Source organism: Saccostrea cucullata, unplaced genomic scaffold (genome assembly GCF_032062105.1).
Source record: "Saccostrea cucullata isolate Sc308-1 unplaced genomic scaffold, CSIRO_AGI_Scuc_v1 ctg319, whole genome shotgun sequence".
Taxonomy (NCBI): Eukaryota; Metazoa; Mollusca; class Bivalvia; order Ostreida; family Ostreidae; genus Saccostrea; species Saccostrea cuccullata.
This window is the reverse complement of record NW_026920610.1, coordinates 1,227,501-1,245,162: the sequence shown is the minus strand read 5'-3', so window position 1 is coordinate 1,245,162 and position 17,662 is coordinate 1,227,501. Positions and strand designations below refer to the sequence as shown.

General features: G+C 33.5%; 2 protein-coding genes across 2 annotated transcripts in view; both read right to left on the bottom strand.

The window, feature by feature from the left end:
* Positions 1-1,811, bottom strand: part of LOC134253816 (breast cancer anti-estrogen resistance protein 1-like) — a 30,920-nt gene extending 29,109 nt beyond the window's left edge. Inside the window, exon 1 of the mRNA XM_062736432.1 lies at positions 1,548-1,811. Coding sequence (XP_062592416.1) covers positions 1,548-1,562 — 15 coding nt within the window. The 5' untranslated portion in view covers positions 1,563-1,811. The remainder of the gene's footprint in view (positions 1-1,547) is intronic.
* A 6,620-nt stretch (positions 1,812-8,431) lies between these two features.
* The window catches only part of LOC134253806 (polypyrimidine tract-binding protein 2-like), an 18,441-nt gene continuing 9,210 nt past the window's right edge, over positions 8,432-17,662 (bottom strand). The window contains exons 5-10 of the mRNA XM_062736403.1: positions 17,369-17,461; positions 16,940-17,034; positions 12,918-13,024; positions 12,657-12,731; positions 12,242-12,308; positions 8,432-10,537 (exon numbers count right to left, since the gene is read on the bottom strand). Of these exons, the coding sequence (XP_062592387.1) occupies positions 10,457-10,537; positions 12,242-12,308; positions 12,657-12,731; positions 12,918-13,024; positions 16,940-17,034; positions 17,369-17,461 (518 nt within the window). The 3' untranslated portion in view covers positions 8,432-10,456. The remainder of the gene's footprint in view (positions 10,538-12,241; positions 12,309-12,656; positions 12,732-12,917; positions 13,025-16,939; positions 17,035-17,368; positions 17,462-17,662) is intronic.

Sequence of the window (17,662 nt, the reverse complement as noted above, 5' to 3'; positions counted from 1 at the left end):
TTTTAATTCATTTGTGAATAATGCCAAAATATTTGGCAGAATTTACGAGTGCAAATTGATAACAATGAGCTATACATAAAATTTATATTCAGAAGTTCACCTGACCAGTCTGCTCTGCAGTTATTGAGAGGTCTAGCTATAAAAGACAAGTGCTTCTGTAGTAATGTAACTTAACCGAATTTCAGAATTGATAAGTGCATGTATAAATTTAATCCTTAATATAGAATGTCATTTTAAGTGGCATATCATTAAACAACAATTAATTTTATTCAATGTGAATTCAAGTGACGTCAAATAGACTTACAATGATATGAAAAAGAACTTTGTAATATGTTCCATCTTGTAAAGAATTCTATTTGATTAATTGTGAGAAGAAAAAGCTTTCCAAGGGAAACTGAGATTTCAAACTTCCGTAATTAGTTCCTGATGACGAATGAAATATGATAATGATATCAAATAGCAAAAAATACCTCAAATTATAAAACTACTTGTCAAATAAATTAATTTATATCAAGACGATAAAGATTTAAAGTGCAACCTTTCATTTAAATCATTTTGACATAAATATGATTAAGAAGATCTTTTTTTAAATTAATGGTGGAGTTAGGGTTTCCTGAAATTAATTGCATCATTGCCAAGTATTAAATTTAACACATTAAATCAGTGTCATCTTTTTATGTATATTTTTACCTTCCATCAGATCAACATTCATTGATGACCAATTATTTTCCCTTTTCATTAATTTATTCAGAAATACATCTAGGTTCACTTGATAATAATTAAATGTAATTCTTCATGGAAGTATGTGTTATCCCCTACATATCCTGTGTTGCAAGTTTACAAAAATATTAAAGTTTAAAAAAATAACGTGTCTTTGCCTTCAAATTTAAAAAGATATCGATCTTGTAAATACAGAACTTAATAATAAAGGATTGCAATTTGGGTATTAAAGATATGAGAGGAACTTCGAAGGTCTTCTTCTAAGATCCAAGTCAACTGGTCTTCAACAAGACTGATACAGGTGACAAGTGAAAACAGGATAATTATTAGTCATTTGTTAGTTTTGTCAATTATAAATTTACAGAATGACATTTGTTGTATCATAAATCAATTTGCCTCTCCAATATCAAGGATTTCTTACACAATAAACCTGTTCACCCTCAACATAAAGTTCAATAATGATTATGATGATGAGGCTTAAAAAGTCTTTTTTACCTGGAGTTGTTGCTTTATTCTATGTTTTTCTACTTTATTAAAAATGAAAAATATTTAGTTTTGGACACAAGATCCCAATCTGTTTGTATTCCTTGCTGATACAGTGATACATACAATACACAATCATTACACAGACGAGACACTGTGATGTTCCCCAAAGTTGATCATGTTCTGAAAACACTTAGCCCTGAGGGCTTACATCATTCGGAAGTTCTGTTTAATATCATTATAAAATAAAACTTTCAATAAAACAGAATATCTAACCATTAATAAAGAAGTAAAATATCCATGTGAACTAAATAACTTTGAACAGATGCTAAATAAACACTCACCTGGCAAGCTGTCATTTCGTTCAAACGGCACAGAAATACCAAAGTTTAAAAGTCCTCAAAGAGTAAAACGTAAACATCCACGAAGTAAATGAAACTTCATAATGTGGACCAAAAGACACACTAACCACTGCTAACAGGTCAACATCCCAACGATCGTCATTAAAGGTTAAAATTCATTGTTTCTCTCCAATAATTAATTAGGGTCGATACTTTATATACACCTGTTTGTTTAGGTCAACTTTCGTCCTTGCACTTTTCAGTCTGTAATTGTAATTGTACACCTGTACTACGTCATCGAAACAAGTGCGCGCGCTAATTCGAACAGCAAAGCCCGCGTTAGTTTCGAGCCCGCATGGTTTAGATTGGATCCGGGTCTGGTTAAGTAACGGAAGCGTATTACTGCTATAAACTTTTAAATCCAAAACAATTTTTTTGTCCCCCGCTTGAAAAGTGGGGGATATTAATTTGGGTCTGTCCGTCCGTCTTTCTGTCTGTCTGTAACGCTTTCGTTTCCACACGATTTTTTTACTAAATGATAGTATTCATGTGAAATGAAAAATTTATGAGGTCTGGCTTGTACAAACTCATAAAATCATCATTACAGTGTGATAAATATTCCCTATAAAAAGAATCTTCTATACACATAATATAGAATGAGCAATCAAACCTTTATATCCATATTGGCATATTTCATTTGCTTCAGTATACATGTATACATTTAATATAAATTATACAAATTCAGTCAAGGGGATCCGACCCCCCCCCCCCCGAACTGCGCATGGTTTACTTTTTCCCTAAGTGGGGGACACAAATTCTCTGAATTAGCTTGTTTTTTTTTCGGGGGGGGTCCAACTTAAAAAAAAGTTGGTAATTTCAACTTAAACTGTGTAATCTTGACATCTTGGCTTTTCTAAGTTGGTAAATCCTACTTAAGTCTTGGCGTATCCAACTTAAAAAATCGGTTTTCCAACGTTAAAGTTTGCTTTTCCAGTTTCTTATCTTTACTTTCCAGTGACCAACTCTAATCTTGGCGTTCGAATTTCAAAATCTAATCTTGGCGTTCCAATTTCAAACTTTAATCTTGGCTTTCCAATATCAAACTCTAATCTTGGCATTTCAAACTTTAAATTAAGTGATACCCAAATCAATCTTGGCTTTTCCAGCTTTATAAAGTTGATAGTTCCACCTTTAATCTTGGCTTTTCTAACTTAAATAGTCGGCTTTTCCAACTTTAAGTTGGCTTTTCCAATTTCCAACTCTAATTTTGACTTTCCAATTTCCAGTTGGAATTAAATTGACTAATTAATAAATTTGACTTTCCAATCTCCAACTCTAATCTTGGTTTCCAATTTCCAACACTAATCTTGGCTTTTCCAACTTTAAAGTTAGTGATTACAAAATTAATCTTACCTTGGCTTTTCAAACTTAAAAATTCGGCTTTCCAACTTTAAAGTTGGCTTTCCAATTTAACTCTAATCTTGACTTTCCAACTCTAATCTTGGCTCTCCAATTTCCAACTCTAATCTTGGCTCTCCAATTTCCAACTCTAATCTTGGCTCTCCAATTTTCCCAATTTTCAACTCTAATCTTGGCTCTCCAATTTCCAACTCTAATCCTGGCTCTCCAATTTCCAACTCTAATCTTGGCTCTCCAGTTTTCAACTCTAATCTTGGCTCTCCAGTTTTTAACTCTAATCTTGGCTTTCCACTTTCCAACTCTTATCATGATTTTTCCTACTTTTAAATTGGTGATTCCAAAATTTATATTGAATTATCCAACTTTAACGTTGGCTTTTCCAACCTTTTAAGGCATTATACGTTTTACCGGTATTCTGAAACTTTGTAGTTACACTCGTGTTGCCGTTTTATATATGTAATTACAATGGAAAGATACAATTTAATTATGAAATTGTGATGAAAGATGGAAAATTTTCATTGTGTTCCATATACAGAATTGATACATTTAGTTCTGTTGTATTTGTAGCATGTAATGTAGCATTTGATTATTCCCATCTATCAAATACCTAATAACGGTCTTATTTTTATACCTTTTTATATAGCTTATTCGTTCATACAAAATAAATGCCCGATGTTTCTTAAAAAGTAAAACTGACACAGATAAAAAGTGCTCACCAATTTATTCCGCAGTGATAAAGTTTTACACCATAACTCCCTACGACCCCGCTCCCCCTTTTTAAAGCCCCCCCCTCGACCGACCTATTTCAGTGAATTGATTTAATGTTTACATAACTTAAGTTGGTAATAACTAACAACAAATGAAAAAAACTGAGGAAAAGGGCTAGAAGAGCTCAAATTAAAGTTAGAGAAGCCTAGATGAAAGTTGGAAAAGTCAAATTTAAAGTTGGAAATTAAAAAGCCAATAATAAAAGTTGTAATTACCATTTTTAACTTTGGAACAGCGAAGATTAAAGATGGAAAAGCCAAATTTCAGTTGGAAAAGCCAAGATTAAAGATGAAAAGACCAAGATTAAAAGTGGAAATACCAACTTTAAAGTTGGAAAATTCGGATTTAATGTTGAAATTACAAGTTTTAACGTTGGAAAAGCCAAGGTCAAAGTTGGAAAAGCCATGATCAAAGTTAGAATTACCCTTTTTCAAGTTGGAAATGCCAAGATTAAACTTGAATAACTCAGGATAACCCGTGGAAAGACCAAAATCTTGGAAAAGCTCAGAATAAAGTTCTAGTTATCACTTTTAAAGTTGGGGGAGATCCAAAATTGAAGTTGGAAAATCCAAGGTTCTAGTTTGAAAAGCCAAGATTGGAAAAAGCCTACTTTAAAGTTGAAAGCCAAGATTAAAGTTGGGAAAGCCAACTTTTAAAATACGTGGTACTGATACGCTTCCGTAAGTTATTTTTAATGTACAGCTCCTCGATGTTGATTTTGTTGGGTCGGATTTTTTTTTTAGTATTCTTAGAGGGCATCTCACTCTGGAGGGTGCAAAATTTTTGTTTCCAGACTCCGAATCATAAAGGAGGACCTATTGTCTTCAAAATCCGTAGTCGCCTGCATCATGGCGCAGTGGTTAGAGCGTCTTCCCTAGAGCAGCAAAGTAAGGAGTTGATCCTTACGTCGCGGGTTCGAATCCTACTGGAGACCGGTCCCTCGGATGAGATCGTATAAACCGAGGTCCAGTGTCGCAGTGAGTGCTGGCGCGAAAAAGATCCCTCACTGGTCAATGGCCCTGATCGCCGAGCATCTTTATAGGACAAAATTTGCAGCTCTCCACCGCGGCAAGTGGTGGCGTCTCCATATGGGTGAAAATTTCTCGAGAGGGACGTTAAACAACACATGTAAATCAATCAAAATCCTTTTTTTTTGGTTTTATTCTGATTACATGTATTTGATGATTTAATTAAGTGTGTACGTTAAGTAGTGTATGCTGTTCATTTATTTGTTCATTCATACATTACATTGGCGTCGGAAGCATATTAAAAGTTGGGGGTGGGCTAAGTGTAAGAAATTTATTTTAGACCTCCTAAAAAACCTGACAAGCAAAAAAGGGAAATGTCTATTGTCCAAACGTCAAAATCCTGGGGGGGGGGGGGGGGCTAAAGGTTCGATTTTCAGTACCGAATTTTTTTCCAAACACCACCACTTTCCCAATTTTAAACCTATACTGCAACGTGTCTGTGGAAAGGGGGGGGGGCTAAACCTACGCAGCATTGTTCAATGTCTATTCTAAATCTATCTTTGGAAAAAGCCCCCCGGTTCCGACACCTATGCATTAACTCATTCACTCAAATTCGGACAGTGACTGCTTACAGCTCAGAATGGACATAGAGACATAGAGGCCCAATATAGAATTTGGTACCAGTAAGACCATGGTCTATTAGCAGATTGTTTTCTTATTATTATTTCCAATCCTGAATGGTACGGGTATTTTATTCAATTAGCATGTGAGGAAACGTTGCATCGTTTTTGAAGAGGGTGTCCAGAGAAAAAAATCAACTTACAAGGGGGGGGGGGTAAAATTGACGAACAAAAAACAAACAAGAGAGAGAAAAATGCCCAACCTCGAAATCCTAAAGCCCTCCCTCTTTTTTTTACTCAGACAATCTACCCTTATTTAACCATCTGCTGCAAAAAAAAAGGGGGGGGGGGGGCAAACAAACTTTCAATGAAAATTTTCTACAAGACTCTGTGGTACGTGTCTTTTATTTCAAGTTCACTTGGATATATGGATACATATGTAAAATGGAAGTAAGTATAATTGTTAATTAGATATGTATCCTCAATATATCTAAATGTCGAGCTGAAGGCCACAAGAAGGGTTTCTTCTTTTCATTTTTAGTTTTTAAAATAAACTCTGCTGTATATAAATGCGAAAACAGGTTTGCTAATAACAGGGCACAATTGTTGCCCATGGACAATCCAACAAATTTTTGGAAGACCTTTAATATCTTCCAAAAATACAAAGATACTGTCCATCTGAACCTCAAACATCTTCTAATATCAACTTCAAAGTACTTTGTGTGTACAATCAGTATGTTTTCTTATAAAATAAGTTTGCAAATGACCAGTGTGATGGTATGATAATTTAAGAGTTCCATTTTTATTGAAAAAAGCAGCTTTATATTTATATGTTTTTTAAAACAAGGAGCAAATACCTTTTTTTTTTAAATGATTGACAAATTTTTAGTTTCATAGTAACGACAATTATTTTGAATATATTTAAATCCCAGATTCTTAAAGAGAGACACACACATCAATATTACGTACAATCCATTTCAAATAAAATTCCATTGTTGAAGAAGAAACAAAAACTGTCAAACCAATTACATCGTACCATTTTTTTTTTCAAAAACCAGTATAATCAGATGAAAAGAATAAAAGGTTTTCATATTCCAAGGCTTCACAAAATCAAAATTTGTGAGAATGAGTACCGTATTTGTAAAATTCCAAGGTTAGGTCAATGTGACCTACTTTTGGGTTTACTTCTGCATATCCCTATGTTCCAAGATGCATGTCACTAACAAGATTTATTGAGCATAATCTTCCTCAGTATTTTAACAAATTATCATTTGTCAAATTTGATGTGACCTTAGAACCACACCTTCACTATTTTGAAAAGGGCAATGTTTTGAAGAATTTATCCTCATCCTTAAGTACAAGTTTAGTGACCTGCCCTTTGGTTCTTGAGGAAAAATTTCAGCAACTTCTACTAATTCTACTTTTCCCTGATTATTGTCCCCCGCTTTCGCGAAAGCGAGGGGACATTTCTGTCTAGCTGTCCGTCCGTCACAAAAACTTTGACCTTGCCCATAACTTTTGATTGAGAAAAGCTATGGCTTTCATATTTCACGTGTGTATTCCTTGTGACAAAACCTTTCTTTGGGTACCACCAAATTTGACCTTTTGACCCTGACCTTGGAGTTTGACCCACTTTTACACTAAAATTCTTAACTTTTACTTTAGCCTTAACTTTTGAACGGTGAGGACTAGGGCTTTCATATTTCACATAATTATGTATTTTTCGTGGCAAGGCCTTTCATTGGATACCAACAACTTTGACCTTGACCTTGGATATTTCCGTACTTATGAAGAAACTTTAACCTTGGCCATAATCTTTGAACGGTAAGGGCTAGGGCTTTCATTCTTCACATATGTTATCCTTGTGAGGAGTCCTTTCATTGTATACCATGAACTTTGACCTTGACCTTGGAGTTTGACTTACTTTTAAGAACACACCTTGACCATAACTGAAGGGTAATTAAGAGGTAGGGCTTTCATACTACACAATGTAATCCTCGTGACAGGACCTTTCATTGAATATCAAGAACATTGACCCTTTGACCTTGACCCTGGAGTTTGACCTACTATAAAAACTATGACCATGGCCATAACTTTTGAACAGTAGGTATAGGACTTTCTTATTTCACATATGTATTCTTTGTGGCAAGAACTTTCATTTGATACAAACAAATTTGAACTTTTGACCTTGACCTTGGAGATTTCCGTACTTTTGAAAAAAGTTTAACCTTGGCCATAACTTTTGAACGGTAAGGGCTAGGGCTTTCATACTTGACAAATTTAATCCTTGTGACAGGACCTTTCATTGGATATCAAGAACTTTGACCTTGACACTGGAGTTTGACCTACTCTTTAAAAACTTTAACCTTGGTCATAACTTTTGTAGTTTAGTTTTAACTTTAGGGTTAGGGCTTTTATACTTCACATTTGTAATACTTGTGAGAAGACCTTTCTTAATAAACCAACAACTTTGACCCTTTGACCTTGGAGTTTGACGTACATTTCAAGAACTATCCCTGGTCATAAGTTTTGAACAAGTGGTGTTAGGGCATTCATATTTCACAATCGTATTTCTTGTGAGAAGACCCTACTTTGGCTTATACAGTAATATATTTAATTTGCATTTTAGAAAAGTTTAATCTTTGCTTTGTTGCCATACGGGTCATCAGTGTTTCACAAACACATCTTGTTCCTTATATTGAGAAGAAATAGGGCTTTCATATTTGACATGTGCATTACTTGTGACAAGATATTTCTGAGCATGCTTATAATGATTTCTGACCCCTTGACCTTCACGATTGACCTTTTTAAAAAAAAAAAAATCAACTTCAGGGATAATTTTTAAATGACGTTTGATGGGGCATTCATATTTGACACAATATGTCATAAAAGTGACATCTCACCCACAAAAACACCAAAAGCGGGGGACCACAATTCTTTGAATTTGGTTGTTTCCCCTAATTTTGGAATAAATGAAGCCTTAATATCAAGGATTTTCTGGTACTGAATAAAAATTGGTCCAGGGATCGTAGGATATAGTCAAAAAACATCTAGTATATACACTGCAAAATAGAAAAAGCATAAGCTTTTTGATCAAAATAAGAAACAAATAAAATTGAACAGAATTTTATTTATGAATATCATGTTAACTACATGTGGAAAAAATAAAATATTACAACATAATGCAGCACCTTTGGTGAGTTTTTAAACCTCATCAAATAATCTCAAACAACCTCTAACAAAAATTTTTAGTAACACATTTTGATGATTCTTAAAAAAGAGTTACATATGAAAAATTAAAATAAGTTGCAAAATTACTAAAACAGATGAGTACTACTTTATACGATGCTTCTTGTACACACACACACTTGTTTCTGTAATAAATTTTCAACACATACGTATACATGTATAGTTTTAATATACTATGGGTTAAAAAAATTATTACAGAAACAAGTGCCCCTGTTCCTGAATTATTAAAGCACAAGATATATTAGCAAACTCAGTGCATGTATATAAATACTGATATCAATGCACTGATCAAAGGTGATGCCTTTGTTGAAGCTGTCGTCAGAAAATAGCTCATCTTGGAGAAGTATTTAGAAAACAGTGAAGAACACTAATATTTCAGATCAACACGGGCTTTTCAACAAAGAGAAATATAGCAGAAAAAAGACTCTCAAAAAGAATGTGCAGTCTCAGTGGTTGAATATTGTTTTCTTGGAACATGAAAATGAAGGATGGACAGAACAGGTGATTCATTATTAGAGAAATCATGAATACACACAAAAAAGTACAAATATCTACATGAATAGGAATCAATTAAGAAGAATTTCAAAAAGTCTCAGAAGCAAAAGGTCTCAACCAGTCTAAAGCATCAAATAGAAAAAGACACAAATTTCAGAACAGAACAATTCAGTAAACTATCAACAATTTTCAGAAGAATTAAGAAAAGAAGAAAACGTCAGCATGATATTAAGATACACAAAACTTTCTTCCAGAGCAAATTGTATTTGGAAAATTAAAGGTAACAATGAATAAAATGGGCAGATTAAGTAAGTCACAGGGCAATGCTTCTTGCATGAACATGAACAAAATGGCTTAATCGTGACAAAGATGGACTGAAAGGAGCGTAGAAACAACAGGCCAAAAATAAGGAATGATTTTTCAAATTGAAGAAAAATATTATTGCTAGACACTAGAAGCTCATCAGAGTCAAAAAGAAAGGTGAAAAGTCAAACAAGTACAGAAGCAAGAAATTAATATGTCACAGGATAATACTTTCAGAAAAGTCTTTTACATTAGAAGACAACATGTTATAAACTATAAACAAGGTGTTGGAAGAATATGCATAAAAAGTAAGATCTCTTTAGTTTATACAAAATCCCTAAAAAAATAATTTTTGGTTGCATTTTTTTTTCTATACAGAGAGAACAAATTTAAATAAAAATAATAATTGAGCTATTAACATTCACAGTCCTTTTTATGTCTATTTAACAGACTACATATAAACTTGTGAATATGAATGTGATTATCATAATATCTAATGGTAAAATAAAATGTATAAACATAGTTAATCTTAATACAAAATTAATGTGAACACAGAGTGGTATTCAGTTACAACTATAGTTTTGAACAGTTCAAAGGAAGACCTAGTCTTAATGAATAAAAAGGAAAGTTTGGCTAAGTACCATATTAATTGAAATTTTCACATTATTTTTTATATTCCCTTTCCTTTACAATTTTTATTTTTGCTGTATATTTTGACTTCTTGCTATTTACTGGCCAGTATCAAATGTAGAATACAATAAGTTTACTTACACACAATATTGCATTTCAAACCATCTAACTTAACAAAACTATACTGTTAATGACTACATATGTAACGTACTACTACAATATATTGCGTATGGCAAGTAAAATAAAACAAAATATATGTAACAAACGTATTTAAAAAAATACAAAATTTTTACAAACCTTGTACAAAATACATTTTATCATGACACATTCACAAGAAATAAAAAATCCACATCAGTACCTACAGCTCCATAGCTATACGTCTTCTTTTGATTTTTTAAAATTTTTTAGAAGAAGAGCAGATTCAGCCAACTAGAACTGTTCATAGCTTCATTCTTTCAAACTACTTCTTGTTCAAGGATTTGAAATGGGAAAACGTAACATTTAACCTGGAGTTGTCTGGCAAAAGGAAATTGTGCATTGCCTGTCAATGGAAAAAAAAACATAGCATGTACTGGCAACATATTGACAATAAAAATTTTTTAACAGTTGAGCTAAAAATGAAAATGCTATATATTTCCATGTACAATTTTGATCCCATAGTGAGGTCCCGTCAACTCCCATGGTAATGTTTTCAATATTTAACTGAACTTGAAGCTGCACATCCTGCAAATATTTCTTATCATGGCTTTCACGTTTTTAACGAAAAATATTTTATTCTTACACATCCCCAAATTTAACTTTGAACTTATATCTTAAAAACTTTCTACTCTGGAGAGCAAAGGGGAAGGGGGGGGGGGGGGGGGGTTCTCAGAAAATCTGAATCTACACTTTGTCTGGAAACCTTCAAGCTTCATCTTTCTGGCCCAATGGTTATGAAGAAGTTACACATATTATTATGATTCCACCAAACTTTACAAATTCTTAGTTTATCTCCCTTTGAAAGAGAGCAATGCTATTCATATGAATAAACTTGAATCCCCTTTAATTATACTTTGTGGCAATTAAATTTGATTAATTTTCCAAGTGGTTATGGAGAAGAATTTAAAATGTTGAAAGGTTATAGTCAAGACAGCGACAGATTATGATTAAGTAACATAAATATAAACCCAAAAACGTCTATATCTTAACAAGGATAATTGGTTGCATGTAATAGTGGTTGCATCCTTATTTGCATACTTTTACTTGCATATTTTGCAGCTGTCACAAATACATTTATTGAAAAAAACAACAACAAGATGTTTGTAAAACACTTATGCCCCCCTTCCCCGAATAAATTTGGAATTTCTTTCAAGTCCAAGGGGCATAACTCTGTCAAAAATGGCTTGATCATACCCAAAACAAAACATAACCTACATGTTCTTATGATAAATCTGTATACCAAATTTCATTTCAGTATGTGCAACCGCTGCAGAAGAAATGAATGGAAACTGCAAATACTAGTAATTGGAATTTTTTCTAAATCCAAGGAGCGTTCATGGTAGCTCGGTTGGTAGAGCGCTCGCTACTTGATCGGGAGGTCGTGAGTTCGTATCTCGGCCACAACTGACCTAATTTGATAAAAAATGAGCAACAACTGTTCCTTTGCCATGTGCTTGGCACTTGAAGTGAAAGTTGCGGGTCCTTCAGATGAGACTTTGAAAACCGAGGTCCCATGTCACGGCAGGCATTGGCACGACAAAGATCCCTCACTGCTCAATGGCCCCGAGTGCTGAGTAAAAGTCAAAATTTGAAGCCCTTCACCGGTATATGTTGACATCTCTACATGAGTGAAAAATTCTTGAATGGGACTTAAACTACATACAATCAATCAATCTAAATCCAAGGGACATAACTCTGTCAAAAACGACCAGTTCATCCCCAAAACAGTACTTGGCCTAGATATAATCTTATGATAAATCTGTACACCAAATTTCATTTTAGTATGTGCAACGGCTGTGAAGAAAATGAACGGAAACTTGGTGATACGACAGACAGACCAACTGACAGACCGACTAACAAACAGCAGCAAAGCAATATGCCCTCCCTTTTTCTAAGGGGGGCACAAAAATTCAATTATTGCAAAAATTTCTCTATATACTCCCCTAAAACTTTCAGGATGTGTAATTTTCTGCAACTTTTTTATAATAATTAAGTGATAAATGATATGAATTTGATTGACACAGGTTGAAGATAGATGTATCATTACCATGACGGCCAAGATGGACTCTGGTACTGAAGCATACTCTAACAAAGATCCTCTCTTCCCCTTAGATCTACAAAATTACACAACTCTTTACTAAGTCAACTGATTCAGCTTATGAAATAAATTTGAAAAAACTTTTATCCTTAAACCCTTTAAAGTATGTAATCTCAAGAAGTCTTTATCATAAAAAGGAAGTACTATACATGTATTTGTATTATATGCTCCAAAAAATAAAGAATCACTTACAATACATAGATTTGAAATAAAGTTTAGACATATGTGCAAATGCAAAGTTTTTGTCAAAGACTTTTTATTTACACAAGTAACTCATAATTCTGGATCAAATAAAAAACAATTATTAGAATTATTATGTTTAAGCTACAATTACAAGTTAGAATGCTGAATAAACAATAATTACTCAAACACGACAACGTTCAACACATTTCCATATTCTGAAAACACATCGATGATGTCTGCTTTTGTAATGGTGCTCCTATTCAAAAGAAAGAAAATGCATCAAATAAATTATGTATATGAACAATGTGTCTAAGAATTCCAAGACAATTGTAACCCAAATGATATTCATGAATAAATATTTAATAACACAATAATTTCAAATAAAATTAAGCATAATTTAAATAAAAGATATCTGCATTTATTTATGACAACCATCACTTACACTAAGTTGGACAGATGAATTATGGGAGAGGGAGCATTTGCGGACTTCAGATAGTTAAAATCGTGTCCTCCCCTGAAGAGCCTTGTGTTTCTGAAATCTTTTGTAAACTGAAAATAAAGAAAACTTTCATCCTTAAATATATACATAATACTTACCTCCACTAAATATTATAACCCTTATTTCTCCAGTATAGAATTGTTCCTTCAATGAAACATACAATGATGTACCTTTCAACAATACTATATTTAACATATTCACTTTTATATATGATTATTTATAAAGATGTCTTTATAAACAATAAAATGTCTCCCTTTGGTTGTTTGTAGGGAAACTAATGCTGCAGCTATCGCAGAAAAAAATCTACATAACCCTCTCACACGGGTTATGTATTATTTCTGCAACAGCTACAACATTAATTCCCCATACTAATAATCAAAGAAAGCATTCTATTGTTTTTATATTAATTAACAAAATTTCTTGCGTTCTACAGGTTGGGAAAAAGTAAATGCTTATAACATTTAAAACAAAAACTCTGCAAGAACTGCAATATATCTTAATTATCTCAATATGCCATCATTTCACTGTTGTGATATTTTATTGAATTCTGCTTTCTACTGTGGCAATTTTACTATAAAAGTCTGAAAATGGATCTCCTGCATCAACTAAAAAACATTTTTAAAATTTGGCAAGGATGCTACAATTACTATAATGTCACCTAGAAGCCGTCTTTTTCTAACAAAATATTTACACTGTTTAATTACACTGATACAAACATAGGTAATCAAAGATTACGAAGCTCACCTCGACGAATGTTATCAGTTTAAGTAATGCAAATCTCACATCATTTTTTCTTAATATTAAGTATTCATCCCAACAACAATATTCTTGCAAGTTGTGTTTAACCCCTTACATGGCATATACACATTTCTATGCGTGTAGCGTGAAAAACATGTATCATGTAAACAAATATTCATAACTGTTAATACTGCAGATATCAAGGACTTCAAGTTCATTTGGATTGATCTGTTCCCAAAAATTTAACCTGGTCTCTTGTATGGAAATATAGGTCAGATCCAGCATCCGAAGCAAGTCTGATAGTGTCCATCCTTAGATGCATCATCCATGCAAGTTTGGTTTAGCTAGGGCTTATAGTTACTTGGGAATGAAAATGTAGGTCAGATCCAGCATCCGAAGCAAGTCTGGTAGTGTACATCCCTAGATACATCATCCATGCAAGTTTGGTTTAGCTAGGGCTTATAGTTACTTGGGAATGAAAATGTAGGTCAGATCCAGCATCCGAAGCAAGTCTGATAGTGTCCATCCTTAGATGCATCATCCATGCAAGTTAGGTTTAGCTAAGGCTTATAGTTACTCTGAAATGAAAATGTAGGTCAGATCCAGCATCGAAGCAAGTCTGGTAGTGCACATCCCTAGATACATCATCCATGCAAGTTTGGTTTAGCTAGGGCTTATAGTTACTTGGGAATGAAAATGTAGGTCAGATCCAGCATCCGAAGCAAGTCTGGTAGTGTACATCCCTAGATACATCATCCATGCAAGTTTGGTTTAGCTAGGGCTTATAGTTACTTGGGAATGAAAATGTAGGTCAGATCAAGCATCCGAAGCAAGTCTGGTAGTGTCCATCCCTAGATGCATCATCCATGCAAGTTTGGTCCAAATAGAGCTTATAGTTACTTGGGAATGAAAATGTAGGTCAGATCCAGCATCCGAAGCAAGTCTGGTAGTGTACATCCCTAGATGCATCATCCATGCAAGTTTGGTCCAAATAGGGCTTATAGTTCCTGTGGAATGGACCTGCTCCAAAAACTTTAACCTGGTCACTCATCTGGAAAATGTAGGTCAAATCCAGCATCCGAAGCAAGTCTGGTAGTGTCCTTTCCTAGATGCATCATCCATGCAAGTTTGGTCCAGGTAGGGCTTATAGTTCCTTGGAAATAGACCAGCTCCAAAAACTTTAACCTGGTCACTCATCTGGAAAATGTAGGTCAAATCCAGCATCCAAAGCAAGTCTGGTAGTGTACATCCCTAGATGCATCATCCATGCAAGTTTGGTCCGGGTAGGGCTTATAATTCCTTGGGAATGGACCTGCTCCAAAAACTTTAACCTGGTCACTCATCTACTCATCTAGAAAATGTGGGTCAGATCCAGCATCCAAAGCAATTCTGGTAGTGTACATCCCTAGATGCATCATCCATGCAAGTTTGGTTCAGGTAGGGCTTATAGTTACTTGGGAATGGACTTGCTCCTAAAAATTTAACCTTGGATGCCGACGCTAACGCTGACGTCGACGCCAACGCCGGGGGTATAGCATAAGCTCATCTCGACTTCGTTGAGGTGAGCTAAAAATTAGACATTTTCAATGCCAGTAACTGGAATTCTATTTTAAATGCACAGCAAATTTTATAAATGAAAATGGAAATAAAGGAAATATTGATTACTTAGAATGTAGATAAAATAAATAAATAAATTCAATAAAAGGTCTTTGCATTTGAATCAATTAGATACAAAATAGTATCTGCAAGAAACTTTGTTTATTTTATAAACAATTTACACTGTGACAAAGTTACAGCATCCTTTGATAGTGCTCAGTGCACATTAATCTACAAGGATGACATCACAATAACAAGTTACCTTTTCCCGTATAAATTAGGCCCCACCTCCTAATACAGCTGCATTATGAATATTCATAATTTTTTTGTAACACATCGGTACTTTTCATATGCTTAAAAGAAACTGCTATGTGTTCTGAATAAGTGTGTATCAATTCATCAAACTGACACACCTTTCTGCAGGGAATCAGCATACATGCCAACTTTTGAAAATTCCCATGGGGGATTTAGCGCGTGACGACAATTTTCAAAGCTTTAAATTCGCGACATTTTGTAGTGAAATTAAATGATTATGAAATGATCTTTTTTTTTTATTTATAATATTGATATCACTTATCAATACAACTTACGGATTAATCTAACACAAAAAATGATGTTTTAATTTCTTTCCAAAATTGAAATATTTTTTCTAAAATAGGTGCCTCTCTCACTAAAGAAGGGGTATATAGTTACATATGTAAACAACATAATTTTTCTACCAGGACACATACTTTATTTAGTGAAAAATTGAAAATTGTACAACTTTTAAATCATTTTTTTTTCAAAGGCTGAAAAATATATGAGGTTTTGATACTGTAAAGTCCTGTTTCTGGAAACATTTTTGACACATTTTATTTATATTTCAATTAATTAGAAATTCTAATAAGATACTAAATTTACAGAAATTTATACCATCTATCCAAAAGAGAATTTTTTTTTACAGTCATGAAATTTGTCAGGTTTGAAGGTGCCATGTGGGTATTTCCTTAAGTCATGCACATACCTATAACATACAATATTAGAAAGAAGAAGGGAGGGAAAAGAAATATTAATTGACATACACTTGATTGTTTCATCTTAATTTTTTCATAATATTTTAACTGCCAAACTTTACAATATTTTTCATTATAGGTAGATAAAATCAGCTGATATGCTTTATAGTATTCTACTTTTGTTTTCAAAAAAAAAAACGATCTCTTTGGATTCCGATTTTATGGGTTGACTAGTGTTTTATTGTCTTTAATTTATGTTTTTAATAAAAGAACTAACAATTATCACATTAATCTATGTGTTTCACCTTGCATACCCCTTAAAACTGACAAGATAATCCCCTGATTGCCCCAAGCTATAAGCTACTTGTACCTGGACACATGCGTGCGTTCATGCGTGAAGTGATTTCCTGTGATTTAACACCTGGTTAAATAAACAATGAAACTTTTCTGTGTGCATTGAATAAACAAGTGTGTTATCCCGATTGTCAAAATTCAGCGGTCTTTTAAAATCAGAAATTTTGGTGACACACCTCTCACGATCAGGAAAGCGGGATTCTGCAGGGGAAAGTTGGCATGTATGAATCAGTCTTTTTATGGTGAAAATTTCACAACTACCGGGCTTGTTAGTTTATGTCATACCTGTTCATGATCTTCAAAATGAATTGTCCCTGCCTTGGAAAACTGTACATGCATAGTGCGATTCCAAACAGTTGCTCTGTCCAAATTTTCAATGGCTGAAACACAGGGTTAAAAATAGAGATATTTAGTTCATTCATTACCATGGACACATTAGCATGGCATGCAAAACATCATCATTCATTATGGAAAGGAATCAAAAAGACATATTCAGTCAATTTACCTGAGTATAGGTGAGGATATCACAAAATAAAACTCAATGATTAAACATTGAATACATCTTGAAATTAAGTTACATATGATTTTTCATTCATTAAAAAGAATTCTTTGGAAAACTTAAGTATAATTCTGCTTTGCTTTTGAGTTATACAACTGGTATTCAAGTGTTAGAGAGTCTTATAACATAATCTGATAACAGACTGAAATTCAAACCTAGTATTGCATGTTCCGCGCAATCCATTTGTATTAACCCTGAACTCTTCTTCTTGAAGAACAATTTCACAATTTCCACTCTGCCATAAATACCTGTAAATTCATTGATTTTTGTGATTAAAAGAATCATAAACTGTGAGTTGCATACTTCTGAGATGTAATAACTTCCCGTTTGACCCCATTTAACCAATGAAAGAACTTAAACACTATGACAAGGATGTGTCAATCAAACCCATCTAAAAACTTGAAGTGTTAATAACTTTTAGATGAAAGAAGATTTTCTAATATATTTTT